General features: G+C 40.6%; 1 protein-coding gene across 2 annotated transcripts in view; it reads right to left on the bottom strand.

The window, feature by feature from the left end:
* Window positions 1-9158, bottom strand: part of LOC129859115 (hypoxia-inducible factor 1-alpha inhibitor-like) — a 43204-nt gene extending 34046 nt beyond the window's left edge. For both annotated transcript variants that reach the window (XM_055928507.1, XM_055928500.1), the window contains exon 1: window positions 8830-9158. In XM_055928507.1, coding sequence (XP_055784482.1) covers window positions 8830-9003 — 174 coding nt within the window. In that variant the 5' untranslated portion in view covers window positions 9004-9158. The remainder of the gene's footprint in view (window positions 1-8829) is intronic.
* Window positions 9159-16035: the final 6877 nt, after the last annotated feature.

The raw sequence follows: 16035 nt of genomic DNA, 5'->3' as shown, positions 1-16035 counted from the left end.
CGCATCACCCACAACTTTACAACATAAGATAGAGACAATACGCATTTTGAAAGCATACTTCGTTGTTTGAAACCTGAATGTTTAATTTAATATTATGAGACATGTCTTACCTTGCTTAAAAGTAGCCTATAGGCAAACTTCGACAATGGAAACATGGAGGCAATTATTTTATAAGGACTTGATAGGCGGCGGGTGAGATTCAAGATGGGGAAGCTTAGAATTAGCTAGTTCTGATTTTCATAAGTGCTTTTTTTTCATGGAACAGTTTAATTTCAATAATAACGTTTTTGTTTCTTAAAATCATTGTCACCTGGTTATTCATAAAAATCTTAGTTAAAATGATAAAAATCAAAAAGTTCAAACTAATGCAAGATCACCAGCCTCTGCCATATGGACACTGATACACCGTGATCCATTGGCAGCTAAAGAAATTAACGCATGGAACTCATAGCCTATAACATCCATTGCTCTTTCACACCGAGGATTGGTGATTATTAAGGGGGAGATTGTTGGAAATATTTTTCAAATAACTTACTGTAAGAGACTATAGTTGTAATGTCAAATATTGTAATTCACAATGGATGTAAAAAATAAAATAAAAAACAAGTTCCTACAATTCCGCGCAGGAGGCCAGGTACTTCTATGCGTGCGCGCTCCCTCAACATTATCAACACAGAGAAACCAGACACATGCTCATTGCTCACATGGAGCACTCCAAACAAGACAATGAAAAAACGTACAAATCTTGTAAATGATGGTTATGAAATAAACCCAAACTTGTTTCTCACAAGTGTAGCAGGTTGTGAACCCTGCAAACAACATTTCCACTCCGAGAATAAGAACGGAAAATGACTAAGTAATACATGCATTAACATAAATGAATGTAACCAAATGATGGGGATTAACGGTAGGATCAATGTCTAATTGCTGACACAAAAAAGCTAAGTTTGTGGGAAAAAAATGTAGCTGGATGATGGCCACGCTCAGAGTAACAAACTATAAAGGAAAATAAATGGCTACAGTTGACATAAAAAATGTTTTTTTTAGTAAAGGGGCATTTTGCCGAGCTACCTGGGTAAAATGCTCCCCCCGGAAGATGCCAGAGTTTCACAGAAGTGTCCCTAATTTTTTTTCACCTCACCAGCACATAAATTCTTTATTTGACCTTTTCCTTACACTCCCTTATGTACAGTTAAATTAAACTCATTTGAATAAGGCAAGATTTTTAATGAAATTTAAGAGCAAACCTTTTTTTTTTTATATAGTTTGTAATATTCATTTAAAGAAATATACAAATGCATTGGAATATAACTGATTAAATATTGATTAAACAGACACACATTAAAACATTTCACAATAGCCTAACACAATGGCATTTTGTGGTGGTTTTGGAACCTGGAACAACCTTTTTCAGTTGCGCCACAGCTTTCTTCAGTGTCACAGGTTTCTTTCTCCCTTTGCTTTCTTCCTTCTCTCAGATGTTTTCCCTTGTCTTCCAGGAACCTCTTTTGGTGTGAGGCTGTCAGGACTGTAGCCGACTCCACCTTTCTTTTCCTAGATCTCGCCTCCTGTGGCCTGGGGTTTTGACCTGCTTGTCTCGGTGGCGCCTCAGAGATTTGTGTAGCACATTAAAGGCACGGGTAGCTGCCTTAATACCCTGCCCATTTTCATTTGCATTCAGGGCAAAACCAAGCGCCTCTTTACCATAGCCACCACGATCAGATATTTTCTTGGAAAATCTCATTTGAAAAGAAAAAAAAAGAAAAGTATTTTAGAAACAGTGAAGAATTGACCCCTAATCTGAACCCAACTCCTATTCTGAGCCTAACCTAACCCCTATTCTGACCCTAACCCTAGTCCTAACCCTGCTAACTGGGGACAAGTTAGCTATGCCAGCAGACGTTAACTTATGCAAACTAGCTGGCAATATTTATTTCACCTCTGCGAGGTTTGGTTGTTAGTTAGCCAGTGCCTACATTACAGCTAGAAAGGGGCGAGATTCCCCCGGGGACAGCCCATACTCAAAAATGTTGGATCCAAGATAGCGTAGCAGTAGGACATGTGTATCTGTCTTTGTCTTATCCCGTGTAAATAGCCGGTCTTTTCGTATATATCTTAATCTCACTTTCTATCTATGAACTAAATATACTTTCCTGCAACCCGCCTCACCCAATGTGGTACGGATCTGCTATTTTTATTCCTTATAACTGGAACTTCCATCAAAGAGCTACATCTTTTTCTCAGTCACCAGCCAGCCTTAGCTCAGACAACACGTGCCAGTCTGCAAAGCGCAATAGCAACCCAGAGAATATCGGACTGCTTCTCTCTACCACATCACCGGATTCCTGCCGCTCTGGATCATTACACCGGATCATCGCAGCTAGCTAGCTGCAAACGAGTGGCTACTGTTAGCTAACGACTCTGTCCCGAAGCAAGCACCAGCTAGCCTCGAGCTAGGCCCATATACCAGCTAATTCTAGGGCTACAATACCTCCTTTGCCAATTGGCCTGGACCCTTTATTGTCGACACTGCCCCAGCCTTAAACTCAGGTCCTGTATGTACCTACCTGACTCGCACTGCCAATTCATCACCATTTACCCGTTGTTGTCTTAGCTCTCCTGATCAACACCTGTGATTGCTTTATGCCTCTCTCTAATGTCAATATGCCTTGTCTACTGCTGTCTTGGCTAGTTCTTATTGTTATATTTCACTGTAGAGCCCTCAGTCCCGCTCAAAATGCCTTAGATAGCTCTTTTGTCCCACCCCACACATATGCGGAGACCTCACCTTGCTTAACTGGTGCCTCAAGAGACGAAACCTCTCTCATCGTCACTCAACGCTTAGGTTTACCTCCACTGTACTCACATCCTACCATAACATTGTCTGTACATTATGCCCTGAATCTATTCTACCAAGCCCAGAAATCTGCTCCTTTTATTCTCTGTCCCCAACGCACTAGACGAACAGTTATTATAGCCTTTAGCCGTACCCTTATCCTACTCCTCCTCTGGTGATGTAGAGGTTAACCCAGGCCCTATAGCCCCCAGTTCCAGTCCTATTCCCCAGGCACTATCATTTGTTGCCTTCTGTAACCGTAAAAGCCTTGGTTTCATGCATGTTAACTAGAGGTCGGCCGATTAATTAGGGCCGAATTCAAGTTTTCATAACAATCGGTAATCGGCATTGTTGGACGCCGATTATGGCGATTACATTGCAATCCACGAGGAGACTGCATGGCAGGCCTGTTACACGAGTGCAGCAAGGAGCCAAGGTAAGTTGCTAGCTAGCATTAAACTTATCTTATAAAAAAACAATCAATCTAAACATAATCACTAGTTAAACTAGTAATATCATCAACCATGTGTAGTTAACTAGCTTGTCCTGCGTTGCATATAATCAATGTGGTGCCTGTTAATTTATCATCGAATCACAGCCTACTTCGCCAAACGGGTGATGATTTAACAAAAGTGCATTCGCGAAAAAAAACAATCGTAGCACCAATGTATCTAACCATAAACATCAATGCATTTCTTAAAATCATTACACAAGTTTATTTTTTTAAACGTGCATATTTAGTTAAAAGAAATGCATGTTAGCAGGCAATATTAACTTTGAAAATTGTGTCACTTCTCTTGCGTTCAGTGTAAGCAGAGTCAGGGTATATGCAGCAGTTTGGGCCGCCTAGCTCGTTGCGAACTGTGTGAACCATTTTTTCCTAACAAAAACAGTAATTAATTTGCCAGAATTTAATTATGACATAACATTGAAGGTTGTGCAATGTAACAGCAATATTTAGACTTGGGGTTGCCACCCGTTCGATAAAATACGGAACGGTTCCGTATTTCACTGAAAGAATAAACGTTTTGTTTTCTAAATAATAGTTTCCGGATTTGACCATATAATGACCTAAGGCTTGTATTTCTGTGTGTTTATTATATTATAATTAAGTCAATGGTTTGATAGAGCAGTCTGACTCAGCGGTGGTAGGCAGCAGCAGGCTCGTAAGCATTCATACAAACAGCACTTTCCTGCGTTTGCCAGCAGCTCTTCGCAATGCTTGAAGCACAGCGCTGTTTATGACTTCAAACCTATCAACTCCCGAGATTAGGCTGGCAATACTATAGTGCCTATAAGAACATCCAATAGTCAAAGGTATATGAAATCCAAATGGTATAGACAGAAATAGTCCTTTAAATTCCTATAATAACTACAACCTAAAACTTCTTAACTGGGAATATTGAAGACTCATGTTAAAAGGAACCACCAGCTTTCATATGTTCTCATGTTCTGAGCAAGGAACTTAAACGTTAGCTTTTTTACATGGCACATATTGCACTTTTACTTTCTTCTCCAACACTGTGTTTTTGCATTATTTAAACCAAATTGAACATGTTTCATTATTTATTTGAGACTAAATAGATTTTATTTATGTATTATATTAAGTTAAAATAAGTGTTCAGTATTGTTGTAATTGTCATTATTACAAATATATATATAAAAATCGTCCAATTAATCGGTATTAGCTATTTTTGGTCCTCCAATAAATCGGTATCGGCGTTAAAAATCATATTCGGTCGACCTCTAATGTTAACATCAGAAACCTCCTCCCTAAGTTCGTTTTATTCACTGCTTTTAGCACACTCCGCCAACCCGGATGTCCTAGCCGTGTCTGAATCCTAGTTAAGGAAGGCCACCAAAAATTCAGAAATTTCCATCCAAAACTACAACATTTTCCACCAAGATAGAACTGCCAAAGGGGGTGGAGTTGCAATCTACTGCAGAGATAGCATGACAGAACTCTGCAGGTTATCCAGGTCTTTGCCCAAACAGTTCAAGCTTCTACTTTTAAAAATCCACCTTTCCAGAAATAAGTCTCACTGTTGCTGCTTGTTATAGACCCCCTTCAGCCCCCAGCTGTGCCCTGGACACCATATGTGAATTAATTGCCCCTCATTTATCTTCAGAGTTCATACTGTTAGGTGACCTAAACTGGGATATGCTTAACACCCCGGCCGTCCTACAATCTAAGCTAGATGCCCTCAATCTCACACAAATTATCAAGGAACCCACCAGGTACAACCCTAAATCTGTAAACACGACACCCTCATAGATATTATCCTGACCAACCTGCCCTCTAAATACACCTCTGCTGTCTTCAACCAGGATCTCAGCAATCACTGCCTCATTGCCTGGGTCTGTAATGGGTCCGCGGTCAAACGACCATCCCTCATCACTGTCAAACGCTCCCTAAAACACTTCAGCAAGCAGGCCTTTCTAATAGACCTGTCCCGGGTATCCTGGAAGGATATTGACCTCATTCAGTCAGTAGAGGATGCCTGGTAATTATTTAAAAGTGTTTTCCTCACCATATTAAATAATCATGCCTCGTTCAAAAAAATGTAAACTAAGAACAGATATAGCCCTTGATTCACTCCAGACTTGACTGCCCTTGACCAGCACAAAAACATCCTGTGGCGTACTGCATTATCATTGAATAGCCCCCGCGATATGCAACTTTTCAGGGAAGTTAGAAACCAATATAGACAGGCAGTTTGAAAAAGCTAGCCTTTGCTTTCCTAACATAAATTTGCATCCTGTAGCACAAACTCCAAAATGTTCTGGGACACTAAAGTCCATGGAGAATAAGAGCACCTCCTCCCAGCTGCCCACTGCACTGAGGCTAGGAAACACTGTCACCACTGATAAATCTACAATAATCAAGCATTTCAATAAGAATTTTTCAACAGCTGGCCATGCTTTCCACCTGGCTACCCCTACCCTGGTCAACAGCTCTGCACCCCCCACATCAACTTGCCCAAGCCTCCCCCATTTCTCCTTCACCTAAATTCAGATAGCTGATGTTCTGAAAGAGCTGCAAGAACCTGGACCCCTACACCACAGCAAATTGGATGTAGTCTATCACAGTGATTTCCGTTTTGTCACTAAAGTCCCATATACTACCCACCACTGCGACCTGTATGCTCTCGTTGGCTGGCCCTCGCTTCATATTCGTCGCCATACCTACTGGCTCCAGGTCATCTATAAGTCTTTGCTAGGTAAAGCCCCGCATTATCTCAGCTCACTGGTCACCATAGCAGCACCCACCCGTAGCACGCGCTCCAGCAGGTATATTTCACTGGTCATCCCCAAAGCCAACTCCTCCTTTGGTCGCCTTTCCTTCCAGTTCTCTGCTACCAATGACTGGAACGAATTTCAAAAAATTTAAAATAAAAAAATAAAAATTCCCTGAAGCTGGAGTCTTATATCTCCCTCACTAACTTTAAGCATCAGCTGTCAGAGCAGCTTACCGATCATTGCACCTGTACACAGCCCATCTGTAGTTAGCCCACCCAAATAGCTCATCCCCATATTGTTATTTCTTTTTTTGCTCCATTGCACCCCAGTATCTCTACTTGCATATTCATCTTCAGCACATCCATTATTCCAGTGTTAATGCTAAATTGAAATTATTTCCCCACTATGGCCTATTTCTTGCCTTACCTCCCTAATCTTACTACGTTTGCACACACTGTATATAGATTTTTCTATTATATTATTGACTGTACTTTTGTTTATTCCATGTGTAACTCTGTGTTGTTGTTTATGTCGCACTGCTTTGCTTTATCTTGGCCAGGTTGCAGTTGTAAATGAGAACTTATTCTCAACCTGGTTAAATAAAAAAAGTAAAATATATATTTTTATTTTATCTTATGGCTTCCCTAAATGAATATAAAAAATAGATACAAATATGGATCTAACTTCATTGGATTATATCTATAACTTTTTCTAAATTACCAAAAATTTGATAAATTTACCACAAAATCATTTTGATGGAATAACTTCAAAAATGTTGATGAAACAAGGGACATGTGTAGTTGATCAAGACTAGTGGCAGCCAGAGGAACTGTGTTTTTTTATGTAATGAAAATGAAACAATGAATGTGCAAGTCTGGAGAGAGACTTGCCTATACCGTCGCCACACACCGCTCTTCTTGTCTCAACATTTTAAAATTATACTTAAGACACATCACACATATTTTAGATGCTTTTCTCCGACAGCTCAATAACCAGCTATGCGAATTGCAATGCGCAAATTGCATGCTTCCCAAATAGGCATAGGTCTACGAGTTTGCGATTTTAAACAGTCCATAGCAACAACAAAAAAAAAAAAATAACAAGCTAATTATTCTCAAATCCTCTGTGGCTGTGATGATTTCTGGCAAAGTATTTTGAATTATTTAATTACTTCTGTATAGACAGGAGTAATTATATAATATGCCATTTTATCTCCTGTTCTTTTGGTTTCTATATAAACTTTATTTTGTTGTCCAGAATCCATGGGAACAATCCTAGTCATATTAGCAACCGATCCAGTTGTTGCATCTTTAGATTCCCCCTCTTTCTAAATTTAATCTCTGTCACATATGGAACCGCCATCAGGTATGCAGTTTAGAATGGTGTTTTCACATTTTGACAAATGTTTGAAAATGATGTTTTATTGGCTGCTTCATTACATGAGTTGCATGTTCTGTTAAGATGCCTTACCACAATCTACATGTGATTTCTGTGATTCTGATCACCATGAGTAGACACCCTAATGGGTTACGCACCCAATGCACATGCGTCCGGTAAATTTCTCAAATGGCCGGTCAATTAAAATCTTACCGATCACGATGTCCGGTGCCACATTTTCATAACGGAAACCCTGATTCATATCCAGAATTATGCATTACCCTGATTCATATCCAGAATTATGCATTTCTGTGTAGTACAGATCAGGGACCCATGATGAAATTCTGTTAACGGGTGCAAATCCACTTCATGAAAAAAATACATTTTTTCAAACTCAAGGTGTCAAAACATAGCTGACCCCCATTCTTTCTGCAAACATCTTTGAATCTTAAATTTGGAGCAGATATTTACCTGAGTTTCTGGAAACGTGGTTTCTGTTACCCAAACTTTGCATCTGCACAGTTTTTTCACTAAATGTGTTTTTGTAACATTTTCAGTGTAAATTGTTTTTGTTTGGCATACATTTTAATTGAAAAATCGAAGTCTCAGCGCAATTCTGTTACTGTGGAATTGCCCAGGGTATAACTGTTGCAGCTCTCTGTAATTTAGGCCACGTTATAAATCAACTAGCCAATATAATTTCATGGGAACCCACGACATATCAGCTCTAGGAAATGCAAACTGACTTTTGGTGAGACGCATTCAGGTGGAGGCTCTGTGACCGTCAACATATTGTAGCAAACGGAGGGAACAGAAAGCAAACCCGGGACTCCGGCGTGAAAGGTATAGCGCCAATAGGATTAACCCACTTGGTGGGAATTGTAACATGGCTCATATAGTGAGGCTGGCTACACTGCCCCCTCCAAACGGGAAGGAACTTTTCCATGCTTCGACTTTCTTTTAAACCCCTTCACACGTCCACCCATGCATTCCGATGGCCTCACGGTACCGTCCCACTTCGGACAGCAGTGTAGCTAACGGAGGGCGTGTGATCAAACTCAGGTCTCCAGCGTGAAAGGCTGACACCCTGCGCCAATAAGGTTAACCCATAATAGGGAATTGTAACATGGCTCATTTGGCGAGGATCGCTAAAATATGCATAGCTAGTTAACGTTAGTTGGACTAGCTTGCCCAGCTGATTCAGTTGGGAGGACATTTGGGTACCTTACCACAACATACAGGATACAAGTTGGAGGTAATGACTAGCTAACCGTTTTGTCTCACTGAACACTAACTTAGGTTCCAGTTCGAGTTAGCTGTCAGACTCGAACAGGAAACTGACAGGGCATATGAATTGTCATGACTTGTCACTTTACCTCGTTGTTTATGAGCATCTCCGCTCTAGGATCCGTGTGAGAGAGTCTGGGTATCGGTCTGGTCTGGAAAGGATACTTTCGAAGTTGATATTCGCTCCAGATAGGACTGTGGACCACCGAGAATGCTGCGGCACCGCCTTCGCTCGCCGTCGGATCATTCTCGACTGTTGCCATGCCCGTGTACCGAACCCAAGATTGTCCCTCGCCCACTATCAAAATATGTTCTCTTAACTCGATATACGGGAACTATGCAGTATACTATGTGTTTGCTCACAACATTGCCATGCAGAAATGTTTCGTTTCCGATGTAAGAAACGCCGAGTCTACAAGTATCGTCAGCAACACTAAAACAATACTTCCGGTTCACGGAATTTCGGAAATTAAAAAATAAAAGTCCCCCAGGTAATAGTAGAAGTGTCAAACTGTATTTATTCATAATCAAATGCAATATTAGCATGTAAATCATGATGGGGCAAGCCCCCCCCAAAAAAATTATTTTGATGCATGCCACAACACAACACTAAACAATACATTGATTGCACTATAACAGTGACAAACAGTGCCCACAAACAATTATGGCATACATAAAGCTGTCCCAACAGCAGAGCTATCCTTTCAGCACCATGGAGTGAATCCTTACCATCGCTACACCTGGCTATCAGTGGAGCCTTGTCTGGCAGTTCATTAAGTCCTCATTTACTGCCTTTTTAAAAACCACAGCTGATATTGATGACTAGCTTATTAAACAGATGTGGTTACTACTGACTCCTTGTGGATTTGTGAAAAGTTGATAAGAACTGCATTCTCCTTCAATAATAACAAACTGCAAAATTAGTTTTGAGTTTCGAACCATTCACAAACATTATTACATTGATGTTCAGTAAATTCATAATGTTTATTCTTATATCATTAACACTTAGCTCTAAGTATAAGCAAGTGCAAGCAAACGAGCTGCGACGAGGTAGGCCTATTGGTTCAGCACTTTCAAAATGGACACCGACAGAAATTCAGATAGATGTTAGTTCAGATAAATTCAGCAAGATGTTGAGGCCTTAACTTTACTCTTCTTTAAGTCACCACAGAGAGAGAGAGAGAGAGAGAGAGACTCGGCTAGCCTACCATTTTAAGTATTTTATTAGCCCTATGTGGTCTAAAAAGGAAGGATAATACAATCATGAGGATCCACTTTTATATACAATATACTGACGCACACACAAACAAAACAACACTCGCAATATCAACTGGAATTACATGGCCTATTACTGAACGAGCTAAGATGGACATAGTCAGTATAACTATTTGTTCAGCACTTTTGAAATGTACAGCGATAGAATTCAGAACATGGGCCGTTTTTAAAGTATTCTCCCTGTACACCAAGTCAGAACCGTAGGATAAATACGGAATATTAGCAGACAAAGAAAGCTCTTACAATATTCAATGATTACTTTTCTCTAAAACAGGCTATGGACCACATGTGGACCACCAAGTCAGAAAAGTAGGCTATGTTCTGAGGGGGAAAGGGACCAAATTATTAGGGTGATGCACATGGGCTACTAACAGCTTACGACACAACATATACTTAGGATTACTTTCTTAGCTACAGTATACATATTTTCCGGGCATATTACATAATTTATGCAGCATACAATACATTTTTGGACTCACCGTTGTTGTGCTGTGCTCACTTGAACAGGAAAGTCCTTCTTGTGGGCAAATTCTGTCATCAAACTTTGTCATCAAAGTCTGGCATTCTCTAGATTTATTGTGCTTTCAAGACAACTGGGAACTCTGAAAAAAACAAGGTTGAATTATGATGTCAGTGATCTTCAGGTCGGCGCTCTAGAAAGAGGCCAGAGTTCCCGACTTGGAATTCTGAATTAGATGACCGTTCAAAGTGTATTTTCCTAGTCGGAGCGTTTTCTTCCGAGTTCCCAGTTGTCTTGACCTCACTAAAGTCTGATATTTCCCAGTTCTGAGTTCCCTGTTGTCTTGACCTCACTAAAGTCTGATATTTCCCAGTTCTGAGTTTACAGTTGTTTTGAACATGGCAGAAGTCATGATGGATTGACAGCATGTCCATGGTATTCAACCTTTTCTGGCCATGGTGTTGCGTGTGAATGTTTATCCTTTTAAGCTTGGAAAGAGACCCTTTCAAACAGAGGTTTTAAATCTTTAAAACCAGACTTACATTTTAGAAGACATTTTTATCCAGAGCAACTTACAGTAGTGACTGCATACATTTTCATTTGTACTGGTCCCCCATGGGAATCAAACCCACGACCCTGGCGTTGCAAGTGCCATGCTCTACCAACTGAGCTACATTGGACTTGGACCACACACACACTAGTATTATGTTATGACAATGCAAGTTGCTTACTCTCTTGAGCTCAAAATGGTCTTTGTACTGTCTTCATCTGAATGTATGATATATGAGACCTGGAAATCTAGTGCATTCGCAGTGTCCAGAACAATCACTCATTTTATCTCACATGAACAATGGCCAAGTATCCACTTATTTTACTATGGTTTTTTTTGTATCCTTTTCTGAACAGCTGAAAATGTATGATTTCGAAAATGTACTACACAGTAAGGATTGGACTCGTTCATCTTTCCTGCAAATAGGCCTAACCATGAGAACTTATTGAAATGCCTACCACTTCTCTCAGAATGGACCCTCTCCCATTAATCACAAGCCAATGTACACACACCATTATTTGGAGTGGTATGCCTGAACCCTCCAAAATATGCCTCATCTGACAAAACCCATTTCCTTGCTTATTTTGACATCAACCTCTCCAGTTACCTGTGCTCATCTGAGTCAGTTGTCATAGAGCTTACGATTTCCTCATCTGATAGACCTCTACCACAATGTTCTGTCTCAGTGGTAGTATTCATTCCTAATATTGTTGGTGTCTGAGATTTAACTGAGCTGCACCACTGACAGTTCCTTATACAAACGCTTGGCTACATCAGGATGAAAATCAGCAGGAGGTTCTTTATCCTCAAAAGTGTTTACAATAGACTTTGAACCTGAGCCTCATTTACATTCTCTATTTGTAACCTTTTGTTTAATTCCACCTTATTGTCACTAGCAATAGAATGTATAAATGTGTCACAGTCATACAGGTATGCCAGTCCATCATTGTTTTATTGTGTCTTTGAAGCAGTTGGCTTCTTAACTAATCACCTGCTAGTAATGAGCGGCAGGTAGCTTGGCGGGTAGGAGTGTTGGCCCAGTAACTGGAAGGTTGCTGGTTTGAATCCCCCAGCTGACGAGGTAAAAATCTGTTGTTCTACCCCTGAGTAAGGCAGTTAACCCACTGTTCCCCAGGTGCTGATCATTGGATGTCATTATAGGCAGCCCCCTGCACCTCCCTGATTTAGAGAGGTTGGGTTAAAAGTGGAAGATGCATTCAGTTGTATAACTGCCTAGGTATCCCCCTTTCCTTATTGGTATTTGGAACCTCCATTAGCAAGAGTGCATGAAAGTCGTGTATGGAATGGAGTTTTATTTCACACTACGCTAAGCAACAACAAAAAAAGTGTTCACTTGATTTGTTTCTTCAACTGATATTCCACACAAAAACAGCCAATTAATTTATTGGAATTATTATAACATGCAGAATTAAATGTGGGCATTACAAGAAAGACAGAGTAATAACCAGGAGGCTGTTTGACACAGCCCCCCTTTTAAAAAACATAACATATTGGGGTTAGTAGAACCCTGAAAAACTAAACATATTGGGGTTAGTAGAACCCTGAAAAACGTAACATATTGGGGTTAGTAGAACCCTGAAAAACTAAACATATTGGGGTTAGTAGAACCCTGAAAAACATAACATATTGGGGTTAGTAGAACCCTGAAAAACGTAACAGATTGGGGTTAGTAGAACCCTGAAAAACTAAACATATTGGGGTTAGTAGAACCCTAAAAAACTAAACATATTGGGGTTAGTAGAACCCTGAAAAACATAACATATTGGGGTTAGTAGAACCCTAAAAAAACGAAACATATTGGGGCTTGTAGAACCCTGAAAAACATAACATATTGGGGCTTGTAGAACCCTGAAAAAACAGAACATATTGGGGTTAGTAGAACCCCAGCTGAGTATTTTCCACCCCAGTTTATTTGAGACATGTAGTAAGGTTTTCTCTGCAAGTTTGTGGTCTTAAAATGACAAAACTATGAAATCACATGAATATGCTTTTGGGCCACATATTTGCCACATATTTGGAGATAGGCTGACAGTGACAACACAACATTCTAAAAGTGTAGCTGTCCACGGTGCTGATATGTGTCTCATTGTTCAAATGTCAGCTTCCTATGACTTAGCTTTTTGTTCAAACTCACCGGTTTTGTATTCTAAGGACTCAAGTGAGCAGACTGAACCCTGGTTTTATGGACACACAATTGATTGCTTTTCCTTTACGGTGCTATTTATGTACCATGTAGTGTCCAGGGACCCCACTTTAAACTGTTTGACCACAGTAAAAGTCCAGCAACACTTCCTATGACCTAGCTTTTTGTTCTAACTCCTCTTATTTGTATTTTAGGGACTCTAATGAGAAGACTGATCCTGGTTTAATGGACACACAGTCAATAGTTTTTCCTGTACCGTGCAATTCTTTGCAATACAACAAAAATACAGTAAGACTTTACTTAAACATAACATTTGAATATGTTTTACCAGTTGGCTATTATTATGATCTTGACATTTATCTACTTAAGCTCCAACCATTTCTCAATATGCTCAACCTTATAATGTTATGCATCTTATGTAAAGTAGTGATTCTCTTTAGTTTAGATTTTCCCCCATGTAGTTATACATATTTTTGGTTTTTCATAATTTTGTGCACTATACACTATACAAAGATGCAAAAAAAGATTGGATTTCGTATAAACACAGTGGTTAACAGGGACTTTTATTTTGAAGTCAAAATCCCCAAACTGGAAGTCTTAATGTCGATAGGATTCAGCTAGTGTTGCTGCATAAAACCCAACGGGAAATACCAAGCTAAGTGTAGTACCTGGAATGTGAGTACCGCGACATCTAGTGTACTAAATGACGAACTGCTATTGAGCAACTTTGCACACATCCATCAGATGGCGTCAGAGTACTAAACTCAGCAAAAAAGAAACGTCCCTTTTTCAGGACCCTGTCTTTCAAAGTTAATTCGTAAAAATCCAAATAACTTCACAGATCTTCATTGTAAAGGGTTTTAACACTGTTTCCCATGCTTGTTCAATAAACCATAAACAATTAATGAACATGCACCTGTGGAACGGTCGTTAAGACACTAACAGCTTACAGACGGTAGGCAATTAAGGTCACAGTTATGAAAACTTAGGACACTAAAGAGGCCTTTTTACTGACTCTGAAAAACACCAAAAGAAAGATGCCCAGGGTCCCTGCTAATCTGGGTGAACGTGCCTTATGTGGCAGATGTGGCAGTCCGGCAATAAATTGCAATGTCCGTACTGTGAGACGCCTAAGACAGCGCTACAGGGAGACAGGACGGACAGCTGATCGTCCTCGCAGTGGCAGACCACGTGTAACAACACCTGCACATGATCGGTACATCCGAACATCACACCTGCGAGACAGGTACAGGATGGCAACAACGACTGCCCGAGTTATACCAGGAACGCACAATCCCTCCAACAGTGCTCAGACTGTCCGCAATAGGCTGAGAGAGGCTGGACTGAGGGCTTGTAGGCCTGTTGTAAGGCAGGTCCTCACCAGACATCACCGGCAACAACGTCGCCTATGGGCACAAACTCACCATCGCTGGACCAGACAGGACTGGCAAAAGGTGCTCTTCACTGCGAGTCGTGGTTTTGTCTCACATGGGGTGATGGTCGGATTCGCGTTTATCGTCGAAGGAATGAGCGTTACACCGACGCCTATACTCTGGAGCGGGATCGATTTGGAGGTGGAGAGTCCGTCATGGTCTGGGGCGGTGTGTCACAGCATCATCGGACTGAGCTTGTTGTCATTGCAGGCAATCTCAACGCTGTGCGTTACAGGGAAGACATCCTCCTCCCTAATGTGGTACCCTTCCTGCAAGCTCATCCTGACATGACCCTCCAGCATGACAATGCCACCAGCCATACTGCTCGTTCTGTGTGTGATTTCCTGCAAGACAAGAATATCAGTGTTCTGCCATGGCTTGCGAAGAGCCCGGATCTCAATCCCATTGAGCACGTCTGGGACCTGTTGGATCGGAGGGTGAGGGATAGGGCCATTCCCCCCAGAAATGTCTGGGAACTTGCAGGTGCCTTGGAAGAGTGGGGTAACATCTCACAGCAAGAACTGGCAAATCTGGTGCAGTCCATGAGGAGGAGATGCACTGCAGTACTTAATGCAGCTTGTGGCCACACCAGATACTGACTGTTATCTGGTGTGGTCCCGTGACTGGTCCCGTGTGGCTCAGTTGGTAGAGCATGGCGCTTGCAACGCCAGGGTTGTGGGTTCATTCCCCACGGGGGGACCAGGATGAATATGTATGAACTTTCCAATTTGTAAGTCACTCTGGATAAGAGCGTCTGCTAAATGACTTAAATGTAATGTAAATGTTAATTTTGACCCCCCCTTTGTTCAGGGACACATTATTCCATTTCTGTTAGTCACATTAGTTGGGAACTTGTTCAGTTTATGTCTCAGTTGTTGAATCCTATGTTCATACACATATTTACACATGGTAAGTTTGCTGAAAATCAATGCAGTTGACTGTGAGGGGACGTTTCTTTTTTTGCTGAGTTTATTTGATTCGAATGAAAACTCTCAGAAAAAATATATATTTCTCAGGTTTCGACAGACAGTCACAGTGGATACAAAAAATTGTGAATTATATTCACTTGAAATCTTGAAATGAGACACACCCATGAAATTATGTATAAATAAGATAAATGATGTATGCATGCCCATCTCTCTGTGTATGTGTGTGCAAGGTTGGAAAGATCAACTATGTTAAAAAAAAAATGCTATTTTTGTGTGTAGAAGGTGAACACTTGTAGCACACATCTTGATATAAGAGTAATCCAATATGTAATCAGATTAAAGTTGCATTCAACATCTTTTTTCAATAGTAATCTTGTTTGATTACAGTTAGGCCTACTTAATTTTTGTAATTTTATTACGTAATCCTTGTTACATGTAATATGTTAGTACCCAAACCTGTGTGTCTGTGTGTCGTCTGTGCGTG

The sequence above is a fragment of the Salvelinus fontinalis genome, chromosome 1 (assembly GCF_029448725.1).
Source record: "Salvelinus fontinalis isolate EN_2023a chromosome 1, ASM2944872v1, whole genome shotgun sequence".
Lineage (NCBI taxonomy): Eukaryota > Metazoa > Chordata > Actinopteri > Salmoniformes > Salmonidae > Salvelinus > Salvelinus fontinalis.
The sequence above is the reverse complement of the archived record's forward strand: the minus strand, read 5'-3'. Positions and strand labels throughout refer to the sequence as shown.